Source organism: Polyodon spathula, chromosome 6 (genome assembly GCF_017654505.1).
Source record: "Polyodon spathula isolate WHYD16114869_AA chromosome 6, ASM1765450v1, whole genome shotgun sequence".
Taxonomy (NCBI): domain Eukaryota; kingdom Metazoa; phylum Chordata; class Actinopteri; order Acipenseriformes; family Polyodontidae; genus Polyodon; species Polyodon spathula.
This window is the reverse complement of record NC_054539.1, coordinates 69,139,016-69,158,714: the sequence shown is the minus strand read 5'-3', so window position 1 is coordinate 69,158,714 and position 19,699 is coordinate 69,139,016. Positions and strand designations below refer to the sequence as shown.

The window sequence follows — 19,699 nt, the reverse complement described above, 5'->3', positions numbered from 1 at the left end:
CTTTTTATGACAGAACTTTGTCACTAAGTTCGTAGATGCTCAGGGACATAACCTTATCTAAACAAATTTGCACCAACACAAAAATGATCTATATCATGTTAAGCTGCGGCATCCTTTCTGATTCACCCTGTATAGTGTGTTTGGTGATTTAGTGGGTTAGATGCACCACCAGCATTGCTTTTGTATTTGTTCACAATGTCTAAGTTAATACATTGTAAGGAAATCTGTCAGGTTGAACAGTTCTTTACACAATCTGTGATAATCTATTTTAATTGCTGTATTTAATCTCAGGGAGGTGCGCCTCTGTTAACAGGCTTTTACAATGAGAGCGAGACGCTGACCTGACTCTCTTGAGTTTGGGTATTGTACGCAGATCTGATCAGACATGCCTGACTTATGCAAAGCTTTAGTAGTAGAAGGGTTGAATTGCAAGGTGGTTTAAACTAGGGAGGGTTCATTGTGATGGTTGTAGCCTGGGGTTAATTGACAGGTAATATGCATGAGGTCATTATCCACACAAGTCTTGCACTTCAGTCCACAGTGATAAAAAAAAAAAAAAAAAAAAAGTTTGGAATGGGTAAATAGAAATTATGGCAAAACACAAAATAACTGGGAAATGAACTCTGTTTAGATGTTTAAGGTCACAAGTGATTTTTTTTTTTTATCTCTTTGTTTTTAATTCTAGTCCTTCCCGTCATGTGAAAGTGTACTACAACACATTTACAATATTGCAGCTTTTTTGGACCTGCCGCGTTTTCCAGAAATAACTGAAAACTGTGTTTTGCATCCCAATGTACTTTGCGTGAAATACCTCATGGAAGCTAATTTGCCAGGTATGTAAAACAATCAATTTGAATTGCAATCCCCAGGCTTTACCTTAGATGAGGACCTCACTAAAGTATTCTTACACATCCTGGTGCATACACTACCTTCCAGCAATCGTTACTAACTTGAGTGCAACAGGCCTTTTAATCAAATGGTTTTGGAGTGAAGGCAAAACAGACAGGTGCTGGGGTGTTGGTTGTCAGTCATTTGTCACTGTGCTTGTTTGAGAGTAGAGCATGCAAGCTAGAGGCTGAAGTTATTTTCAGCTGATCATATGTAGACCATGTGGTGGTTTTGCAGTACAACAAAAGCTACAAATAAATCTCAGCAATAGAAATGTCTAATTTTTCAGGAGAGTAATTATGGAAACACAAAGGTGGAACACGTATCTTTGGCAGCTGTTTTTGCGTGAGCAATAATAACATGTTAGCCATGTGTAGATTAAAAACTGCTGTTGACTTGGCAATAGCTTAATTCTTTGGCTTTGTTTGATCTTATGCATACTTGGTTTTCTTCTTCATTGCTTGTAAAAGTTTCTTCAGTAAATAGAAATCGAGTACATATTTGTTTCAAATAATAGCTTTAATAATAAAAAGGCCCCTAGGCTAGTGGAATCGGTGTGGGTTGGTAAAATACATTTGAAATTACAATTCTGTATACAAAACAATAATTGCAAAAATTGCAATTTGTATACACAGAATATCTTTCCTCCTGTATTTTGGAGTTGGTTTGTGTTTTATACTGTATGGTGCTTATGGAATTACTCCCATCACATGACCAGAGTGTACTCATTAATATATATATATATATATATGTTATTTGTTCTGTTCTGTACTGCTTCTCCAGATGAAATGCACACCTACACATGGAGAGTGGTAAAAAAGACTGGGATGGGTGAGGAGGCATCCTTAACCTTTGACCCCTTGGCTAAACCTGTCATCCCTATAAACTATGACGTAAAAGCGGCAGCCATTGTAATAGTTGCTTTAAAACTGATTTTTAAGCTGGATGACGAATTTGAATGGTAAGTACACAAAATACATAATTTTTAATTTTAATTATTTTGTTTTTAAACTCATGGTGTGGATGTGCAACTGTATGTCTGTGTGTCACGCTCGCAGGTCACATAACTGGTCCGCAGCCATGTTCTAGGCTTGTCTCAGTTACTGTAATCATGTCGTACAAACAAACCATATTCTATTGACACAATTTGGGTTTGCCATATTTTAGAAATTGTTAAAAGTAGTTGCTTCATGCATAGCCTTAAATCAACCACAGCTCATTTTTCTACATATCTTTTTTTTACTTCATGTTTTATATGGATTTAGCACTATCTACAGTGCCTTGCAAAAGTATTCAGACCCCTGACCAATTCTCTATTAATACCGAATTACAAATGGTACATTGAAATTTCGTTCTGTTTGTTATTTTAAAACACTGAAACTCAGAATCAATTATTGTAAGGTGACATTGGTTTTATGTTGGGAAATATTTTTAAGAAAAGTAAAAAACTGGAATATCTTGCTTGCATAAGTATTCAATCCCTGTGCTGTGGAAGCTCCCAGTTTGCACCGATGAAAGAAATTGCCCTAACGAGGACACAATTTTCTTACCATTGGCCTCCACCTGTGAACCAATAAAGTTGCTGTCACATTTTCCGGATAAAAACCCCACTGTTGAAGGATCATTGGTAAGGCTGTGAATCTGAAGGAAAATGAAGACCAAAGAGCATTCTACAGAAGTTAGAGATAAAGTAATACAAATGCATAGATTAAGGAAAGGGTACAAAATAATATCCAAGTGTTTGGATATCCCAGTGAGCACAGTTGGATCAATAATCAGGAAGTGGAAGCTGCATCACACCATACAGGCACTGCCAAGAAAAGGCCACCCCTCAAAACACAGCTCTCAAACAAGAAGGAGACTTGTGAGAGAAGCCACAGAGAGGCCAACAATCACTTTGAAGGAGCTACAGAGTTCAGTGGCTGGGAGTGGAGTAATGGTGCACCAGTCAACCCTATCAAGAGCTCTGCATCACACTGGCCTGTATGGGAGGGTGGCAAGAAAGAGGCCGTTATTCAAAAAGTACCATCTGAAAGCATATCTGGAGTTTGCCAGAAAGCATGAGAGTGACCCAGCTGTGATGTGGGAAAAGGTTTTGTGGTCAGATGAGACCAAGGTAGAGCTTTTTGGCCAAAACTCAAAGCGCAATGTGTAGCGCAGACCTAACACTGCCTATGCCTCAAGACACACCATCCCTACAGTGAAGTGTGGTGGTGGCAGCATCATGCTGTGGGGATGCATCTCATCAGCAGGGACTGGGCATCTTGTTACAATTGAAGGAAGAATTGGTGGAGCACAATAGAGGAAAATACTGTAAGTGAATCTGCTTCAGTCCACTAAAAAACTGAAGCTTGGGAGGAAATTCACCTTTCGGCAGGACAACGATCCCAAGCACAAGGCCAAAGCAACATTGGAATGGCTCAAGAACAAAAAGGTGAAGGTCCTACAGTGGCCCAGTCAAAGTCCTGATCTCAATCCCATTGAGAATCTGTGGCACTATTTGAAAATTGCGGTCCACGCGCATTGTCTAACCAACCTGAACAACCTGGAGCAAATCTGCCAAGAAGAATGGGCCAAAATCACTCCGACACTGTGTGCAAAGCTGGTACATACTTACCCCAAAAGACTTAAAGCTGTTATTGCAGCGAAAGGTGGCTCTACCAAATATTAATGTGTGGAGTTGAATACTTATGCAAGCAAGATATTTGTTTTTTATTTTTCTTAAAAATATTTCCCAACATAAAACCAATGTCACCTTACAATAATTGATTTTGAGTTTAAGTGTTTTAAAATAAAATATCGAACAGAATGAAATTTCAATGTACCATTTGTAATTCAGTAATATGAGCATATTGGTCAGGGGTCTGAATACTTTTGCAAGGCACTGTATATAAAAAAAAAAAAAAAAAAAAAAGTTTTAGCTGTGGACATTTCTTTAGCCGTTTGTGGAGTGTGTGCTTAAAGAAGGCTCAAGGACGGCAAGTGACTGACAGGGAAAGTTATAAATTATTTTGTGATGTCAGGACAATGAAATTACTTTTTTGACATGGACCAGGCTACATTTATAGTTACACTATGTTTTATACATTCTTTACCTATCTTGACAAACTGAGGTGGTTCTTGTGACAGGACGGCTGAGTGATGTCTTCCTGGGACCAGGAAGCTGATGCAGAGGCAGGACTGGGGGTTGATTTTGTTTAATTAAAATAATTAAACAAAAACAACGTTCACAGAGCAAAATAAAGGGTTGAATCAAAACAAGTCTCAAACACTGTACAAAATAAACCACCAAACAATCACCGTGCTGGTGCTTCCAGCACACGTAATAATACATTTTATTTATAAAGTGTCTTTCCAATCCCAACGTGCTTAAGAACGGAGCAATTGTTATCTTTTTACTTTCATTTTTAATTCTCTACCTTGCTGTCTCGTTCTCCAGTCTGAACACCCCCATCCTGTTCAACCAAAGCTGTGGGTTTTTGTGTATGTGACCATCTCTGGTTTGGCTATAAATGAATCAATCCGGAGATGGTCCCATTTGAGGGATGGGGTTTTAACCCAATCCATGCTGCCAAACAATAACAAACAAACCGTTGTGTTTTAAATAGACACAATACATTTAAACACAACACCAATAACATCACCTGTTTTAAATAAACACCAAACAATACATTTCTTTTTAATAATAATACAATACACCACAAAACATTTATTTACAAGCAGGGCTTTCCCCTGCCCCACCGACTCTGTGCAGAGCTCTCTTCTGTCCTGCACAGTCCCTTTGTAATGAAATCTTTAGAATCGAGCCTTCCAAGACCCAACATTGTAGTTGTGACAACAATTTGCATCAGACCTGGCCAACTAGTTCTTCATTTCCATCTGCTTAACTGTTGCTCTCCATTCTGTGACGATCGTGCCCATAGAGTTATGGGTCATAATGGCCATCTAGTATCATGAATTGCCATTCAGTGCGTTACCATGGCCAGTAATGTTCCACTAATATTCGGAATACTAAATAATCTGAATATATATTCTGCCATGGAAACAGCATATCAGGAATATGAAGAGGAATATTCCACCTCTGCATATTTGGAATATTGGAGGTTGCATATTCCACTAGTATGTGGAATACCAGTGGAATATAAAGCCATGTAAACAACATATTCCTACTATGAAGTGTAACTCACAACAGACACGTGCAATAACACATACAGCAGTGAACGTGACGGCACGCGAGAGAAAAGATTTTAAAGTCGTAAAACAGTTTGATGGCAAGAAACGGAGATGTACAGAAGTGTTTAAAAGGATGTCGGAAAAATCATGAAGAGGATTTTGGAGAACTGTGGATCAAGTTCATCATCGATATAAAGTTTTAAAAGCACACAGCACGATATTATAGAATAAAGCAAAAACACAACCCCCCCCCCCCCCCCCCCCCCCCCCCCCACACACACACACAAAAAAAGAAAAGTGGGCAAATCTATACATGTTTCCTTAGTTCAACCTTCTGAATGACATACTGGGTTATCACCCTTTGTCTTCACCGACCCAGTGAAGCATGTGAAAGTGCCTCCCGTGAGATGGTGCACCCCTTCAGCACAGCAGTGTGCTTTAACATGTGCACGTCATGCGATGTAAGGGGAGACTATGGGAAAAAAACCCTGAGTTTAACAAACTATAAGAGAAGAAGAAAAAAGCACATATTGTACATTGTCCTCTTTGCAAGTTTTTCCAACCTCAGTGCTGTAGGTGTGTTTATTCACACAACTTTTTATTTGTATTACAGAAGTGACGATACAAACTAGATCTTGTATTTAAAGTGCTTTATATAACTAGTAAGTAGCAAAAATGACAAAACAAAAAGGAAAAATGTGTTTATTATGTATTATTATCTCATGGGTGCACTTTCACACCAGTGTGGTGTGGACATTGGGTTTGAAGAAGAAAGACACCCTGACCAGCTGACTGACGAGACTGAAGAAAAATAATTCCATCACATTGTAATATATTAGCCATCCATGCATATTATCTATCTAGTTATTTGAGTACAAAAGAATATACAGAAAACAAATATCAATACATGCTAGATCTGCAAATATACAACTACATTTAAAAACAGCTTATATATAATTTACACAGAGTATTTGCTTTATTTACTATGGTTATTATTTTACTGTACATGTTTACTGTAGACTCCCGCAATGTAATTGGCTAAACAGGAGCAACTCCTCTTTTTATCTGTCTCCTTGTTATATTAGTAAAGACATACACGTTTGTATGTCTGCGTGAACTCTGCACTGAATTAAGACCCACAAGCATCTTCACACGGCTCTTCAAGGTTTACAGACGTCCTACTGTTCCTTATCAAAACAGCTTTGGCCTTGTGTTTGATAATCGATGAATAAAGGTTTTGCACTCTGCAGTATTTGAGAGAGTTGTAATTGTGGATTTTTATTTTGCAGGTCATTATCTAATGATGCAGAGTCAGTGAACATAAAGAACAAAGAAGGTATTTATTCTGTAGAATAATTCATTTAGAATTGAAGCGTCTGGCAGAGTCCTTGGTGTTGCAGATTAAATGGACATCGCAATAGTGTTTCAGATGAATGACATGCGTATGAAGAGGGGAATACAGCAGGGAACAGGCTGTACATGGTCCTGTAATGCATGTGTAAGTTATACAGTTCACCTGTGCACCTCTTAAATTCTGCTGGAGATTAAATGACAGAAGGAGATATTTCTTTAGATAAAATATCAAGATCTATAAGAATCATTTTCCTTTTTTGGATGACTGGTTCAAATCCACCACTAATTAACAGTAGAAAATTATTTCTAAAAGGTGACCTGTGGGCTTGGTCCAGGATCAGATTAACAAAGTGACCTCAACTCACCCGCCCCCATCTCCACAGGGCGGTGTTGAAACACATATTTTGGCTGTTCACGCCATGGTTGGAGAATATAAAGACCTTCATTTTCTCTCTACCACCTTCTTTTTTTTAAGGCCAGTGGCTGCTATATATATATATATATATATATATATATATATTATATATATATATATATATATATATATATATATATATAAAATTTGGAATTCTGCTTATTCTAGTAATGAAGATTGTTTAGGATCTCTTAAGTGCTATCAAACCTGGACTGAACTGTTCAACCCCAAAACTGTATAAAAACTATCAAAATAACACCAAGAAACATTTAACAATGTTTTGTTTACATTTGTATTAATCTGCAACTATCAAAACGCAAAATGCTGTGTAGTATCCAATAATTAATTAATTAAAGCGAGTTAAACCTCAAAACCCTTTAGCACAAACTACAGTAATGGGGAGTGTCAGATTTTGCTGGTGTTTCTTCTTACCTATTTGAGTGATAGTCATGACGCCCACCGTGTTTCAGAGTAATCTGTCTGGCAGTATCCATAGTTGACATGAGATTTAGACACTCCACTTCTTTTAATGAATAACCATTCTTTGTTCAATTCCTCTCTTATTTCTGACAAGCCAGCCTCCATCTTTTAGACAGAGGAGAGTAACATTTTTTGTTTGATCCTATTTTAATAACTGATAAACAACCAAGTAAACATGTGATTTGATAAGGATAGCAAGATGACATTTGTGCAGCAGTCTCAGAAGGACCCCTAAACCAGTTACTAAGAAACCCATCTCAGAGCGTTTAGTATGTCAGTTAAAATACAGTCGGTGAAATACAGTATTCAGGGCAATAAATTCAAAGTGAAAACACACTTGGTATTGAAATATGTAATAAACGTTAAGGGAGTATCGATTTATTGAATAAAAATCGTAGAATTCTACTCCTTTGACATAGCGCTGTAGCAGAACCTGCAACATAGTAGCTGCTACGGCAGAGTTGTAGCTGTTGGCATCTGTGTTGTTTAGGTACGGCAGTAGACCACTTTGCAACACTGAACGGTAGAGTGTTTATCATTTGTATCTTCTGTTACAATTCAGCTCTGTGTTTTAATTTCTCAACAAAATCCTGCCAATGAATGTCCCTATGTATGTAGGTGACAATTTAACATTTTTCCATTTAAAAAACGCTTATTCAATGGTGGTGAAACTTGCTACTGACATTATTTAGAGTAAGTTAATGGGAGTATTTAATTCTGGGGATATATGGGGGTGTCTCTGTCCGTACACTGTATGTATGTAGATCTGTATGTCACATTACACTATGTAACACAATTTTTGTTCCTGGGTAGTAGGTGTTATTTCCTAATTGCTTATGCCTCAAAAGTATAGAAATGGCTATTATTCCCCACAGACTTTGCTTTTGTGACCAGGACAGTGATATTTTGAAATGTTACTATTTCCAATGAGAAAACGGGAGCTTTTGTGTCTTTTCGTTCACATAGTCAGAAAAAAACAACATATGAATCCAAATTAACATGTATTTATACTAAAGTAATACTAAAATGACTACAAAAGATTTAGAAGTGAGTATTTTTGAGATTTACGATTATACTGTAAATTTACAGTATAATCGTAAATCTCGAAAAACTGTAACCTGTAAACCTGTAATCTCTATAACCATCCTCAGGAAGTCAGAAAGAGATATGCTAGGATTGACCCACAAACACCCTAGCAATAGCTGAGCTGAAAACACTTATCTTGCTGATAGAGAAGGCTGTTTAGCATACAAAACCAAATAAGACACCACTTACTTACTCAAAAGATATGAGCACCTGATAACCAGCTATCTCAAAACACGCCAAGAATTCTGGGTATGCAGAACATAGATGCAAGCACAGGTATGCTGTGGGACAGTCGCCTTGTTGTTTCCAATCGGACCTGGGTTCCTCCAGTTTTTGTATGTACAGAATACTGCAGCTAAATAAAGGTGAAGCCCCAAAAATAATGTAAACAAATAATTTAATCAGTAATTTCAGAACCAGGCTCGGTAGGAGAATAAAAGCAGCAGATAATTATTTTTGAGGAGTACGGCCAGAAATTTTATAAGGCTTTCTAAAGTTTGTCGCTGGGAGTCCACACAGCAATAAGTTGGGCATAAAGCAGATGTTACTACCATTAACAAAAAAAAAACCTCAAAAACGTAGACTTGCCGCACCATTGTGCACTGACTCGGCAGAATTGGCCTCTGATCTTTGCAACTTATTAGCTACTTTTTACACAAATCGAGTAAACCTATAGTTTTCGTCTGTGACACTTTCACCACGTGTCTTTTGAATAGCTTCTTGTAATGCGGTGCGTCACATGGAGTAGCCACAATGTAAACTGAGGCTGAGAGGGGACTGGGACGATGGTTATTCAAAGGCAATCAAATTCTGCTTCCTTTTTTGTTTTGAGAGACGTTTTAATTCACATTCACCTGGTCCTGTTTTGATGAATGTTAGTTTTTGAAATGCTTAAAATTTTTTTTAAAAAAGTGGTAAACTTTACCATATTCTATTTATGAGCAGTTAAGACTATATACAATAATTACATGTTTGGTGCTGTAAATGTTGCGGTTGCAGGAATGCTACTCTGGTTAAATGTATTTGAATATTCTCAACACAGTTCCTGTATGGTTGATTTTACAGGTGGTTAGTATGGCATTAACACCTCCCTTTGGAATTTTAAATGGAAAATGTGTTGATCAGTTTGTGCAGATGAAAACCTCATTATGTGAAGTAATAATTCATTAAGGGTGCAACATTTAAAATATGTACACAACTCCAATTTAGTTTGTTCTGCTAATGGTATAGCTGTATAAATCATGTTCCAAAACCTTGCCCACCATATCCATTACATTTGGCTTGATGTTTTTTGTTAGGTTCTTCAAACTCAATGTGGTGCATGCACTGCTTCTTAAATGTTTTAATAAAGGTGAATCACTCTTTTTTTTCTTCTTGTCCCTCAACAAAGTATTTCTTGGTAATTTTACCATCATCAATACATATTATCTAAATTGTGCTATTTAACTTTCTTTGATAGGTGTGGAAAGTTTTAATTTCCGAAAATGGTACAAGACTATGAAGCGGGCCTTGGATAAGGCGAATGAGGGTGTGGAAGAGGATTTAGCCAGGTACAGTAACACTATGCCAGGTGTTCATGTCATGCAGATATTTTATTTCTGCAGGGAAATGATTTGATCATAGCAGCATTTTGTATTGATCTGCACTATTGTTGGTGCTACAGGGGAAATAAAACCTGGGGTCGTGTGTGTTTTTTTTTTAGGTAGCATTGTCTAGAAGATTGCCTTTTATCCTTCTGTATTCACTTACCTATTAAAACAATGAAGATATTCTACAAAAAAAACGGATCGAATGAACCCCATGTACTGGAGTGCTGATAGTTGCAGCAAATGGGCGGTGTCATTTTAATTGTTGGCTAGAATCCCACTCACCTGAACTAAATTCATACAGAGTTCATTTCAGCAAAAACAGGGCGGTTTACCAACAAGCCGTATATCAATACGTTTTATAGTTGCCAACCTCTTTACATAACAATGACTAATGTAGCTCCAGGGACTTCAGTAACGATTGGGTTAGCATTATTTTTGTTTTATTAAGACTGGTTTCTTTTTTTTGTTTTTGTATAAACTGTACTTGTATCTAAAATGAGACAGTCTTGTATCCATGAAGAGCTGACAGGTTATGCGAGAGGGTGATGCTCACAGAGAACATTCACTTGATGCTGTATAGCATTTGCATGTTTCATTCACACTGACGCAGCACACACTTCCAGATATGTATTACTACTGATCTAGTTCTCCTCAAAGTCAGATAAAAAAGGGGGATGTCCACCCTGCCTAAGACATTTTAAAGTGAATTTATAAATGGAGGGGGGAATCTCTCTCTCTCTCTCTCTCTCTTTTTCTCTCACAAGTAACATTAAGAAAATGCCACTAACATGAGGATGTCCTTTGTATTTATTTATTTAGGTACATGTGGCAATGCAAGAAGCCCATCTTCTATTCCTCCAAAACAAGAAGTATTGTGGTAAAAAAAAAACGTAGGTAACTTCTGTAATGGGGATGTTTCTTTTGGAGGAAATCACTTTTTGATTAGGGGTTACGGTTTGAGATGGGAGCAGTGAGACCGCTCACCCAGAAAGGCGAGGGACAGAATATTCAATAACATGAATATTCATCACAGTAATGGGAATATTAATCAAAATGAAGGTAAAGTCTGTTTTGTTAGACTTCCACACCTCCTGAATATTCATTTTAACAAGGGTTATCTCTGATCCTGACTTCCAGTAAATAACTCTGCAATGTGTCCTGTTGTGGTTGAGCACAGAATCTGGTTTCTGTTCGGCACAGGCATGGTGGTCAACCTGCAGCAGCAGTTCAGGAAGCTCACTGGATCTGTCCCGAGGACTCCACAGCAGCCCCCGTCCAGCTTCCAGTTTACCTGGGATGAGGAGAGCCAGGATAAGCCATGCTTCCACGGGCACAGCCTAAAGGCGTTCCTGAAGGAGGGTGCTGTCTGTGAACCTGTAAACACCGGCTACTGGCACACTGCACTGAAGCAGTGCAAAAAAATGTAAGTTGGTACAGATTTTCATTCTTTTGTTTTGGAGTTTGAGTTTTCCTTTATGTGTTTGTTTGGAGGTTGCAGGCGTGACTGTTGGCTGTACTCAATAGTAGTGTACCAACCACAGGAGAATTCAGTTAAAACTTCCTAATCCCAAATGACCAGAAGAACCAACACCAGGACCCAACTGTGTTTAAGGGGCTTTAAAGAAAAAACCCTAAGTGGTAAATATGGGATGTGGTTAATTTAATCCACTTTGGTTGTGAAGAATCCTAATATAAGCAGACCCACCAGCAGTGTTAAAATAAATAAATAAATAAATAAATAATACAGTAACATGTCATGGTAGCACAATCGTGGTACCCCTTTTGAAATTCTATCTCACATGCTGTGTGTACTGGACACCACGACCTACTTTGTCCTGGTGAAACAGGACCATAGATTATATCTGGGGGGGGGGGGGGGGGGGGGGGGGGGGGGGGGGGGGGGGGGGGGGGGGGGGGGGGGGGGGGGGGGATCCATACAACTTTTTTTGTTATTATTTTTTTATTTATTTATTTATTTAAACATACGCTGTTGACATTGTACTGAGAGTTGTGCTCTGCATTTAGCCTGGACTTGCCCTCCATTACTGTACGCTGCTGTGACGGTTTATCCCACTGCCTGTGCTGAAAAGAGGTGTAGCATGGCTAGGTCAAAATTAGTAAACAGTATTGTATTACAGAAGATTTACTGTGTTGGCTAATTTTAATTTGTGTGCACCAGCAACTTCCGTCAGACCATTTGTCCCTGATTAGTGTTTTGATGTAAAAATAAATAAATAACAAAAGCAATCTTTGGTTAAGCACCAGCACAGTCAGTGCTAAATCCAGAACCTCATTCGATAATGTATGGCATCATGGAGAGCCATTGTTTCAATGTGATTTAACCTGAAAGATTTTTAAGTTGATCTAGAGAGTTAAATGACTATTCATCTGTGATAGGGAAATCATCACTTGAGACATCTATTATTTGTGCTCTCTTTCAAAAGCTATTGGATCTGCTGAAACTGACTTTTAATATGTTTTAAAGTACATGACCGATATGCCACCAGCACAACCAATTAAGCAGTCATTGCGGGGGACTGTGATTCATTCGCACAGAAGCATGATTGTTTGTCCAGCCCCTGTAATTTTGGTGTACTGTTAACAGCTGTTGTAGTCATCAAAACCAGTACAGGTGCTCTTACTATTCTGCACCTTCGCAAAGACTCTTCATTTCAGAGGTTCATTTTCAGAGGTGCTTGAGTTTACCTGCATGTAAGTTGGAAATCAAATATGTGGCTTCCACAGAGAGTACTAACAATGCTATAATACCAGTACTTAACACAGACCAACACTTCAAAATAAGTCATTGTCAGGATCTGTTTATGTGCACTAACAGTAGATAATCCTCACTAGGGAAAGGTTAGAATATAAGCTATAGTTTATGAGCAATATCTGTGGTCGGATTCAGAGTGATTTCAAACATTATAAAATAGTTTATCTTCTTTTTTTAAAATTTTTTTTTACTGCGATTGAAAAAGAGAAAATGAACAACAAGGTTAGAGAGACCCAGAGGAAAAACATGACAACACTGAAAAGGTGCCAAGGATGAGGAAAGGAAATACTAATTAAAAGTAACTTGGCTTATTTTGGAAATGTCTTGATGTATGGAAAGACAAAAGCGACTACAAAGAGGGGGGTGGATGGTGGCCTGTTAACTTTTCTTCGGTAGCTGGCGAGAATGGTGTTGAGAATTTTCTGTCGCTGCAAATTAAATATATTACAGAGACTCTGAAATCAGGACTTTTCCTGATTGTCCGCAGTTTGGTGTGACAGTTAACATCTTGACCTGAACCAGGTCGGTGCCTACTTTTTATATGTATTTCAAATATTTGATTATGAGAGGCTCTTTTATTTGCATCTCATTTGTGTGACATCCTGGATATGTTTGTATAGCTCCAGCCAGGATGCTAACTGCAGAGTATCCCAGAGCAGAGCCTGCTTCCCACAGGGTACAGATTCATCCCAGAAAGTCAACACACAAGCTTTTCCTTTTTTTTTTTTTTTTAAATTAATTTATTTTAATAAAAACAGGTTCTACCTGGTTGCTCTGGGTCTAAGTAGTAAACTTTGCCAGGCAAAGGCAATCAAAGTCAGAGCTATGTGAAGGAGAGTCTTTGAGGTAGGGGTGCAGCGGATCTCAACAGTAACCCTTGGATACATACCATAAGGCACTTTACCAACGCAGCTGCTGTTACAAATCACGTTACTTACAATAATAAAAATACTTGCAGTAGTATGGCAAAATAAAAAGGGCATGGTAGCTAGCTGTTCATTTATGGTAACTACATTTACTACTTCAATTAACAATTACTGGTATTGCAAGTTTATGAAGGAGTGTGAACAGTAATCTAGCAGTGTATGCCTAATCCTTCATTACATCATTTCAGGCATGCGCAACACTGAAGCGGAAATTCTTCCAAACATACTTTGTTTACAGCACAAAAGAACATTAAAGCGTACCCGTAGTGGTAGAGCATATAGAATCATTTCAGTGACCCGATATAAAGGCCCTGCAGGGCCAATTCACGATATAAAAGTGTTAAAACAGTGTTAAGCTACTATGCATTGGGTCTCTCGCATGGCGCTCAGGTAAGGATGTCGGGTCGTTGATTCCCCTATTTCAGAACACTGCTGGGCTGTAGCTGCAGCTAACAAAATTATTTGCGACGGTATTTATCCAATTTTATTATGGATGAAAAGAGTCAAGTAGAAGGATACTTATATGAACCGTTGAGGTCCAACTGCCCCAGTTTAACTTTGTCGGGCAGTGATAGTGAATATTCAGACAAAGATAACGAGGGCGAGTCTGCAACCAGCCTAATCCGAGAAAACCGAACCAAGGCTCCAAATAGTTGGTGCACTTGTAGTAAATGTGTTTTATTGAAACACTACTGCAATAACTTTTGTCTGTCAATTATTTTTTTTTATACAAGATCTCCATACCATGCACATTTAAAGTAAAATCACTCTAGATGTGTACTTCAAGGTACGTGGCCTCTCGGATTCTCATAATGCAACATGTCTAAGACTTTTGCAACATTAAAAACATTAGAAAAAAAACTATTTAAAAAAAGACAATCTTTTTCTTTGCTATTTGATTTTTTTTTTTTTTTTTTTTTTTGTGGCCCAGGATGCTACAGTTAATTGACAATTTAGTGCCAACCATGGGAACTCTACCTGGACCATTAACAGAAAGCACAGCACCAGTCTTTCTCTGTGGCTTTAATTGTTTTATTGCTTGTAACATTGCATGCTTATAGATGGCTTCTGGGGTCTCAGTGTTTTGACTACAGGCATCCTTGTTTACTACAACAGGTTCTTAGCTGGGAGAGGTTAAATGTTGTAACTGCTGGAAAGAACCCCTCCACCCATTGTAAAGTCTAAGTGCATTTTGCTCTGTGTTGGGCATTCAGTGCCTGTCTATATATATATATATATATATATATATATATATATATATATATATATATATATATATATATAGATATATATATGTATGTGGTGTGTGTGTGTGGGAGGGTGAAATGGGCATTCAGTGTGTGTGTGTGTGTGTGTGTGTGTGTGTGTGTGTGTGTGTGTATATATATATATATATATATAATACACACACACACATTAGTGTGGGTGGAATGGACATTTTGGGTGTTGTCTTCAGCGATTTTGCTTTAGGCAAATCAATGTATTTCTGTCATCCATTTGGAACTTTTTCAAATATTATTTTAAATAATAGTTTTCATCACTAACAGTTATGTTTTGAAAAACTCTTACCGACAGTATGCAGAACCTTAAGTCAAGGGTTATAATTTGGGAATGTATGTTCTGGATTAAATTAATATGTATTTTTTGGAATCGAAACAAATGAGAACCAATTGTATTGTATTTGTTTGACACGCAACTTTTTTTTTTTTTTTTTTTTTTTTGACCAACATTTCTTTTTAATCACAGCTAATCTATTTCATACATTACAGCTAGTGGTTCCCTAAACAACCCCATACAGGTAACTGTTGAGGAAGGTTGCTTAACATAAAGGACAAAGATGCATAGTGCATCCAGAAGGATTAATTGTTTACATAAAACAGTAAATGTGGTGATAGTATCTTCCCTGGAGACCTCTGCTGAAACGTTGCTGTTTAAACTATCCCCCTATAAACGGACTGTCTGTTTAAGATGCAACACTTCTGTTGCTGCAACAGCACTCCCTCCCCTGTGTGGGGCTCTATTATCACTGTCATCATCAATTTCAGAAAAAAAAGAAAGTTGAGCCTAGAGAAAGGCCTGCTTAAAATAAAAATCAGAAGGAAACAGACTCTAGAAAGCATAGTGTGTCTCACAAGAAGACATCTATGTTTGTGTACCTTTTGAAGTAATTGTAAAATGAAAGGTGTAGTTTTTACTTCTGTATCCACCATTTTTGTAGGCTTGCGTGGTACACAATTTGCCAGGGCCGTGGTAGATTTCTGCGTGTGGCTCGGGGATTGTTACTCTGGAGTCTAGACCCCTGTGGATTTTGGGGTTTATTGCCGTAGAACAAAGATCTGAATGGTGAATATGGGATTGTTAATGGTTAGCAAAAACAGAAGGCAGAATAGTTGGGTCTGACATCAATTTTATTTATGAAAACAGAGTTTTTGGTATTTTGATTTAAAATAGTAAATTAACTAATAGGGAACCTAGTTTCCTTATCAACATAATCTGAGCTTCTGGGTCTGTTTGCGATTTGTCATTATTGTCATAATATTTTGGTATGCTCAACATTGCAAGCAAGCTTCAGATAATGCGGGATACATTTAAGAAAGATGTGATGCAGTGCGGACAGTCTGAACTCTTGGTCTTTGTTTTGAATGTTGAAATGCTTACAGATAAAAATGAACATTGTATTTAGTTTGGTGGGTTTTAATGCAGCTGTTCTTTTTTTCCAGGTACTGTAAAGAGCATCTCAAGTTGGAGGAGCCACATCTACCCCGGAGTTACATATTCGTGCTTAATCTGTTCTCCTTCATGTTGAAAGTAGACTCTGCCATGCTGCATACCGAGGTTCATCAGGTAGAAAGACTGCTTCTTAAAGCAAAAGCACCAAAGAATCCTTCGGTAAAACGGAGAAAACGAGTGCATCATTTGCAAGCAAGTTTTGATCCCATGTTTATGAGTTAACAGTGCCATACTGTTCAGAGGTTGATCTCAAATTCATGGAAACTTTGCATACACTTGAGCATGAACTTTGAAATTGTGTAGACATAAATGATGACACAAATACAGGAGAACATGCACAACCCTGCCTCTTAGTATGATTTTGTTGGGATTTTTTTTTTTTTTTTCACTGATGCACTGTACAGTATGAAAGTGTGCTTCTGTATATTTGCCTGCAGCTTCTGTATGCTGGCTTTTGAATGTGAAGTGCTAAGATTGAACAGTAACAAAGTAGACATGCCAACTCTTCCAGTATGTGGACATGGTTGAAAATAATTCAGATACAGCAAGTCAAAAGCAGTTGCAAAACAACATGTGTTCAGATTTACTATGAAGCATGTCACAAGTGTTGGAGTTGATGGTATGGCTTGTCTGGGGAGGTTCAAACAAACATTTACAGTTTGTTTCATTTTTTTTTTGTTGTAATTTTTATGCAGCGCTATTTTTTGTTGAAATAAACGTTCTCTTCATTGTTCTGTGAGTAATGGGGTTTGCTCAAGAGTTCCATCTGAGGTTCACCCGCGCTTCAACCCAGCGCTGGAAGCTTTGTAGGCAATTCCAATTGCCAAATAATAATAATAATAATAATAATAATAATAATAATAATATTCTCTTACATGGAGATGTTCTTCAGTTCAGGTACCTCGTACAGAAAAGCAAACGTGGTTCGTGAACTGTTTGTAAAACCTGTAAAGATTAAAAGTATTTGGATGGGAGCGTATCTTCGTATTTTTGTGTACGTTTCAGTAGTTATGGTACCGTTAGGGCCTAACATTTATTAGCAAAATAAATCAAAATGTTTTAGTAATTAAAATATATAGTTATCTGCAGTGTGTGTTAATCCTGATCGTTCTGTTTGTTCAGTTACTTGTTCACAGTTTGTATTCATAAAGTCTACCGTAGCTTGATATTTTTAAATAAAGTTGCTGAAAGTAATCGGACTGCGTGCAGTTTGATTTCAACTCGTCATTCAAGTCGAGACTAGTTGCATGTACAAGAATGGATATTTTCTTTCAACAAGCAGACAAAGTTAAAATACATGAATACTGTATGTACATGTTTTCGGGCGCATTGATTTGTAACGGTGATTAAACATAGTTTGCAAGACAACATTCGAGTTCCATTATCAGAGATTTAAACCCAATCAGGTCAAAGCGAATCTCCGTCCAATTTTATTTATTTATTTATTTGTAAAGAAAATCGCAGGGTTGGATCGAGCGAAGATACAAAGTGAATTATTGTCAGCGGTGTCGTGTTATTTTCAGGTACGCTGTTAAAAGTGGTGCTTGCTCTAAGAACAGTGAAGTAGACGTTAGAATCCGGTACTTTTACTTTTCGGTCTTTTAAATCGTTTACATCAATTGAATGCATCATATGTTCCAGTCGCTTCGATCGTTAATGTAATTTATCATATTTTCCACCATTAAGAAATATAGTATAGCAATGTTTATCACAATACATTGGGTCTTGTACATTTTTTTTTTACTTGTGCAACTTTGCGGTGGTCTTCTCATTTTGTCTTGCTTGTAGTGAAATGTTTTTTTTTTTTTTTTCTTGTTAGATAAATTGGTTGTCTGTTTCCAATTTTAAGTTTGCAAAAAAAAAAAAAAAAAAAAAGTATAATTAATGGTAAATTTACTACTGTTTGACAATAGGAAAGCACCCATCAGATCGCAATTTATTGCACATGTACCACTTTTTAACACTGCACCGGTAGCTACAATGATACAAACATGAAGGTTGTAATATCTGAATGTGAAGAATATTATTACTTTATTATTTCTTTATTAAAACAAAAATAAAGAAATAATAAATCTCCAAGCTTTCAGACTCCTCAAGGGCCCTGTGAGCCCGTGAGGCCCCTGTACAGTTGCACCTGCTGCACAGGCGACGTTGTTTCATGCGCCCTTACCAACAACAACTCAACAACACTTAGGGTAAAGTTCATTAATTTCGCCTGCTGGCTATACAGGAGGCCACCCTTCCCTGGGGTGACCAAGCCAGACACGCAAACTAACTTCTCATCTTCAGCAGAATGTAAGCGAAATGTTTTAAGAAACGCATATTTTTTCAAACGTGTGTCTACTTTAAAGCATATTCTGAAACAACACGAAGATGTATCGAAATATGCTGCAAAAAGTGTAGTTGTTTAACTCGTAAATATTTGTTTTGACAGTGCAGGGTCACCGTTTGAGGCTCTCTTACGGGCTGGGCATCATCAAGAGCCTAACTGAATGGATGTGACTGCGCTAAATCTGCGCCCAGCAGAATAAAAACAAACCATGCCCTTTTAATAAACTGAAGGGCGGCTCTTATGTGTGGTTTGTACGAACAACAGTGCTTAAAGAGAAATGGTATTGGTTTAATTATAATTTAAAGCGGAATAGCTTTCTTTGTTTAATCCTCTCCCTCGTCATCAACACAGGAATGGAAAGGTTGCTTGTCTTCAGGACACTTTTTTTTTTTTTTTTGCGAAACAACTAAACATAACATTTTGTTTCCCTTCACTCGCCCCTTGTCCATATTTACTTTTTTCAACAGTTTCACAAGCATACACTAATCAAGTGAATAAGACAAAGTGATGTGATAGATACACTGTAGGCTGATGTTCATTTATTTATTTAAACAATGAAGGTCAGTGAACACATCTTTAATTGAAGATATATTCAGCCAGGGAAGCTCGCCTTGAACACAACCCTGAGCGTCCAGTGCTGTCTTTTTATTGTAAGTGCTGTGTGTGTCAAACGTCCTGTTCTAAAAACGAATGTTAAGATTGCAATTGGTTGGTTGTCACAGTGCTCATAGCTGTGAAACCAGATGGCGCAGACAGGTGATGCTAACACTGAAATGTGTGTTCTATTGTCTGGAAGTCAGCCACCTTGTAATTTGAGGTCCATTCTATCTAACATAAAGGTTATCATACCCAAAGTAAAAAAAAAAAAAAAAAAAGCATATCTTGTTATTTATGTTGGAGTTTGTTTGAACTGGTAGCCATGTTAAATAGAACCAGATACTGGATATCTTTTGG

At 37.5% G+C, this 19,699-nt stretch overlaps 1 protein-coding gene across 1 annotated transcript in view; it reads left to right on the top strand.

Annotated features, from left to right (window-relative positions):
* The window catches only part of taf1b (TATA box binding protein (Tbp)-associated factor, RNA polymerase I, B), a 34,613-nt gene extending 15,051 nt beyond the window's left edge, over positions 1–19,562 (top strand). Inside the window, exons 9-15 of the mRNA XM_041253568.1 lie at positions 686–833; positions 1,672–1,849; positions 6,351–6,397; positions 9,855–9,945; positions 10,804–10,874; positions 11,185–11,407; positions 16,404–19,562. Coding sequence (XP_041109502.1) covers positions 686–833; positions 1,672–1,849; positions 6,351–6,397; positions 9,855–9,945; positions 10,804–10,874; positions 11,185–11,407; positions 16,404–16,635 — 990 coding nt within the window. The 3' untranslated portion in view covers positions 16,636–19,562. The remainder of the gene's footprint in view (positions 1–685; positions 834–1,671; positions 1,850–6,350; positions 6,398–9,854; positions 9,946–10,803; positions 10,875–11,184; positions 11,408–16,403) is intronic.
* The last annotated feature ends 137 nt before the right edge of the window (positions 19,563–19,699 follow it).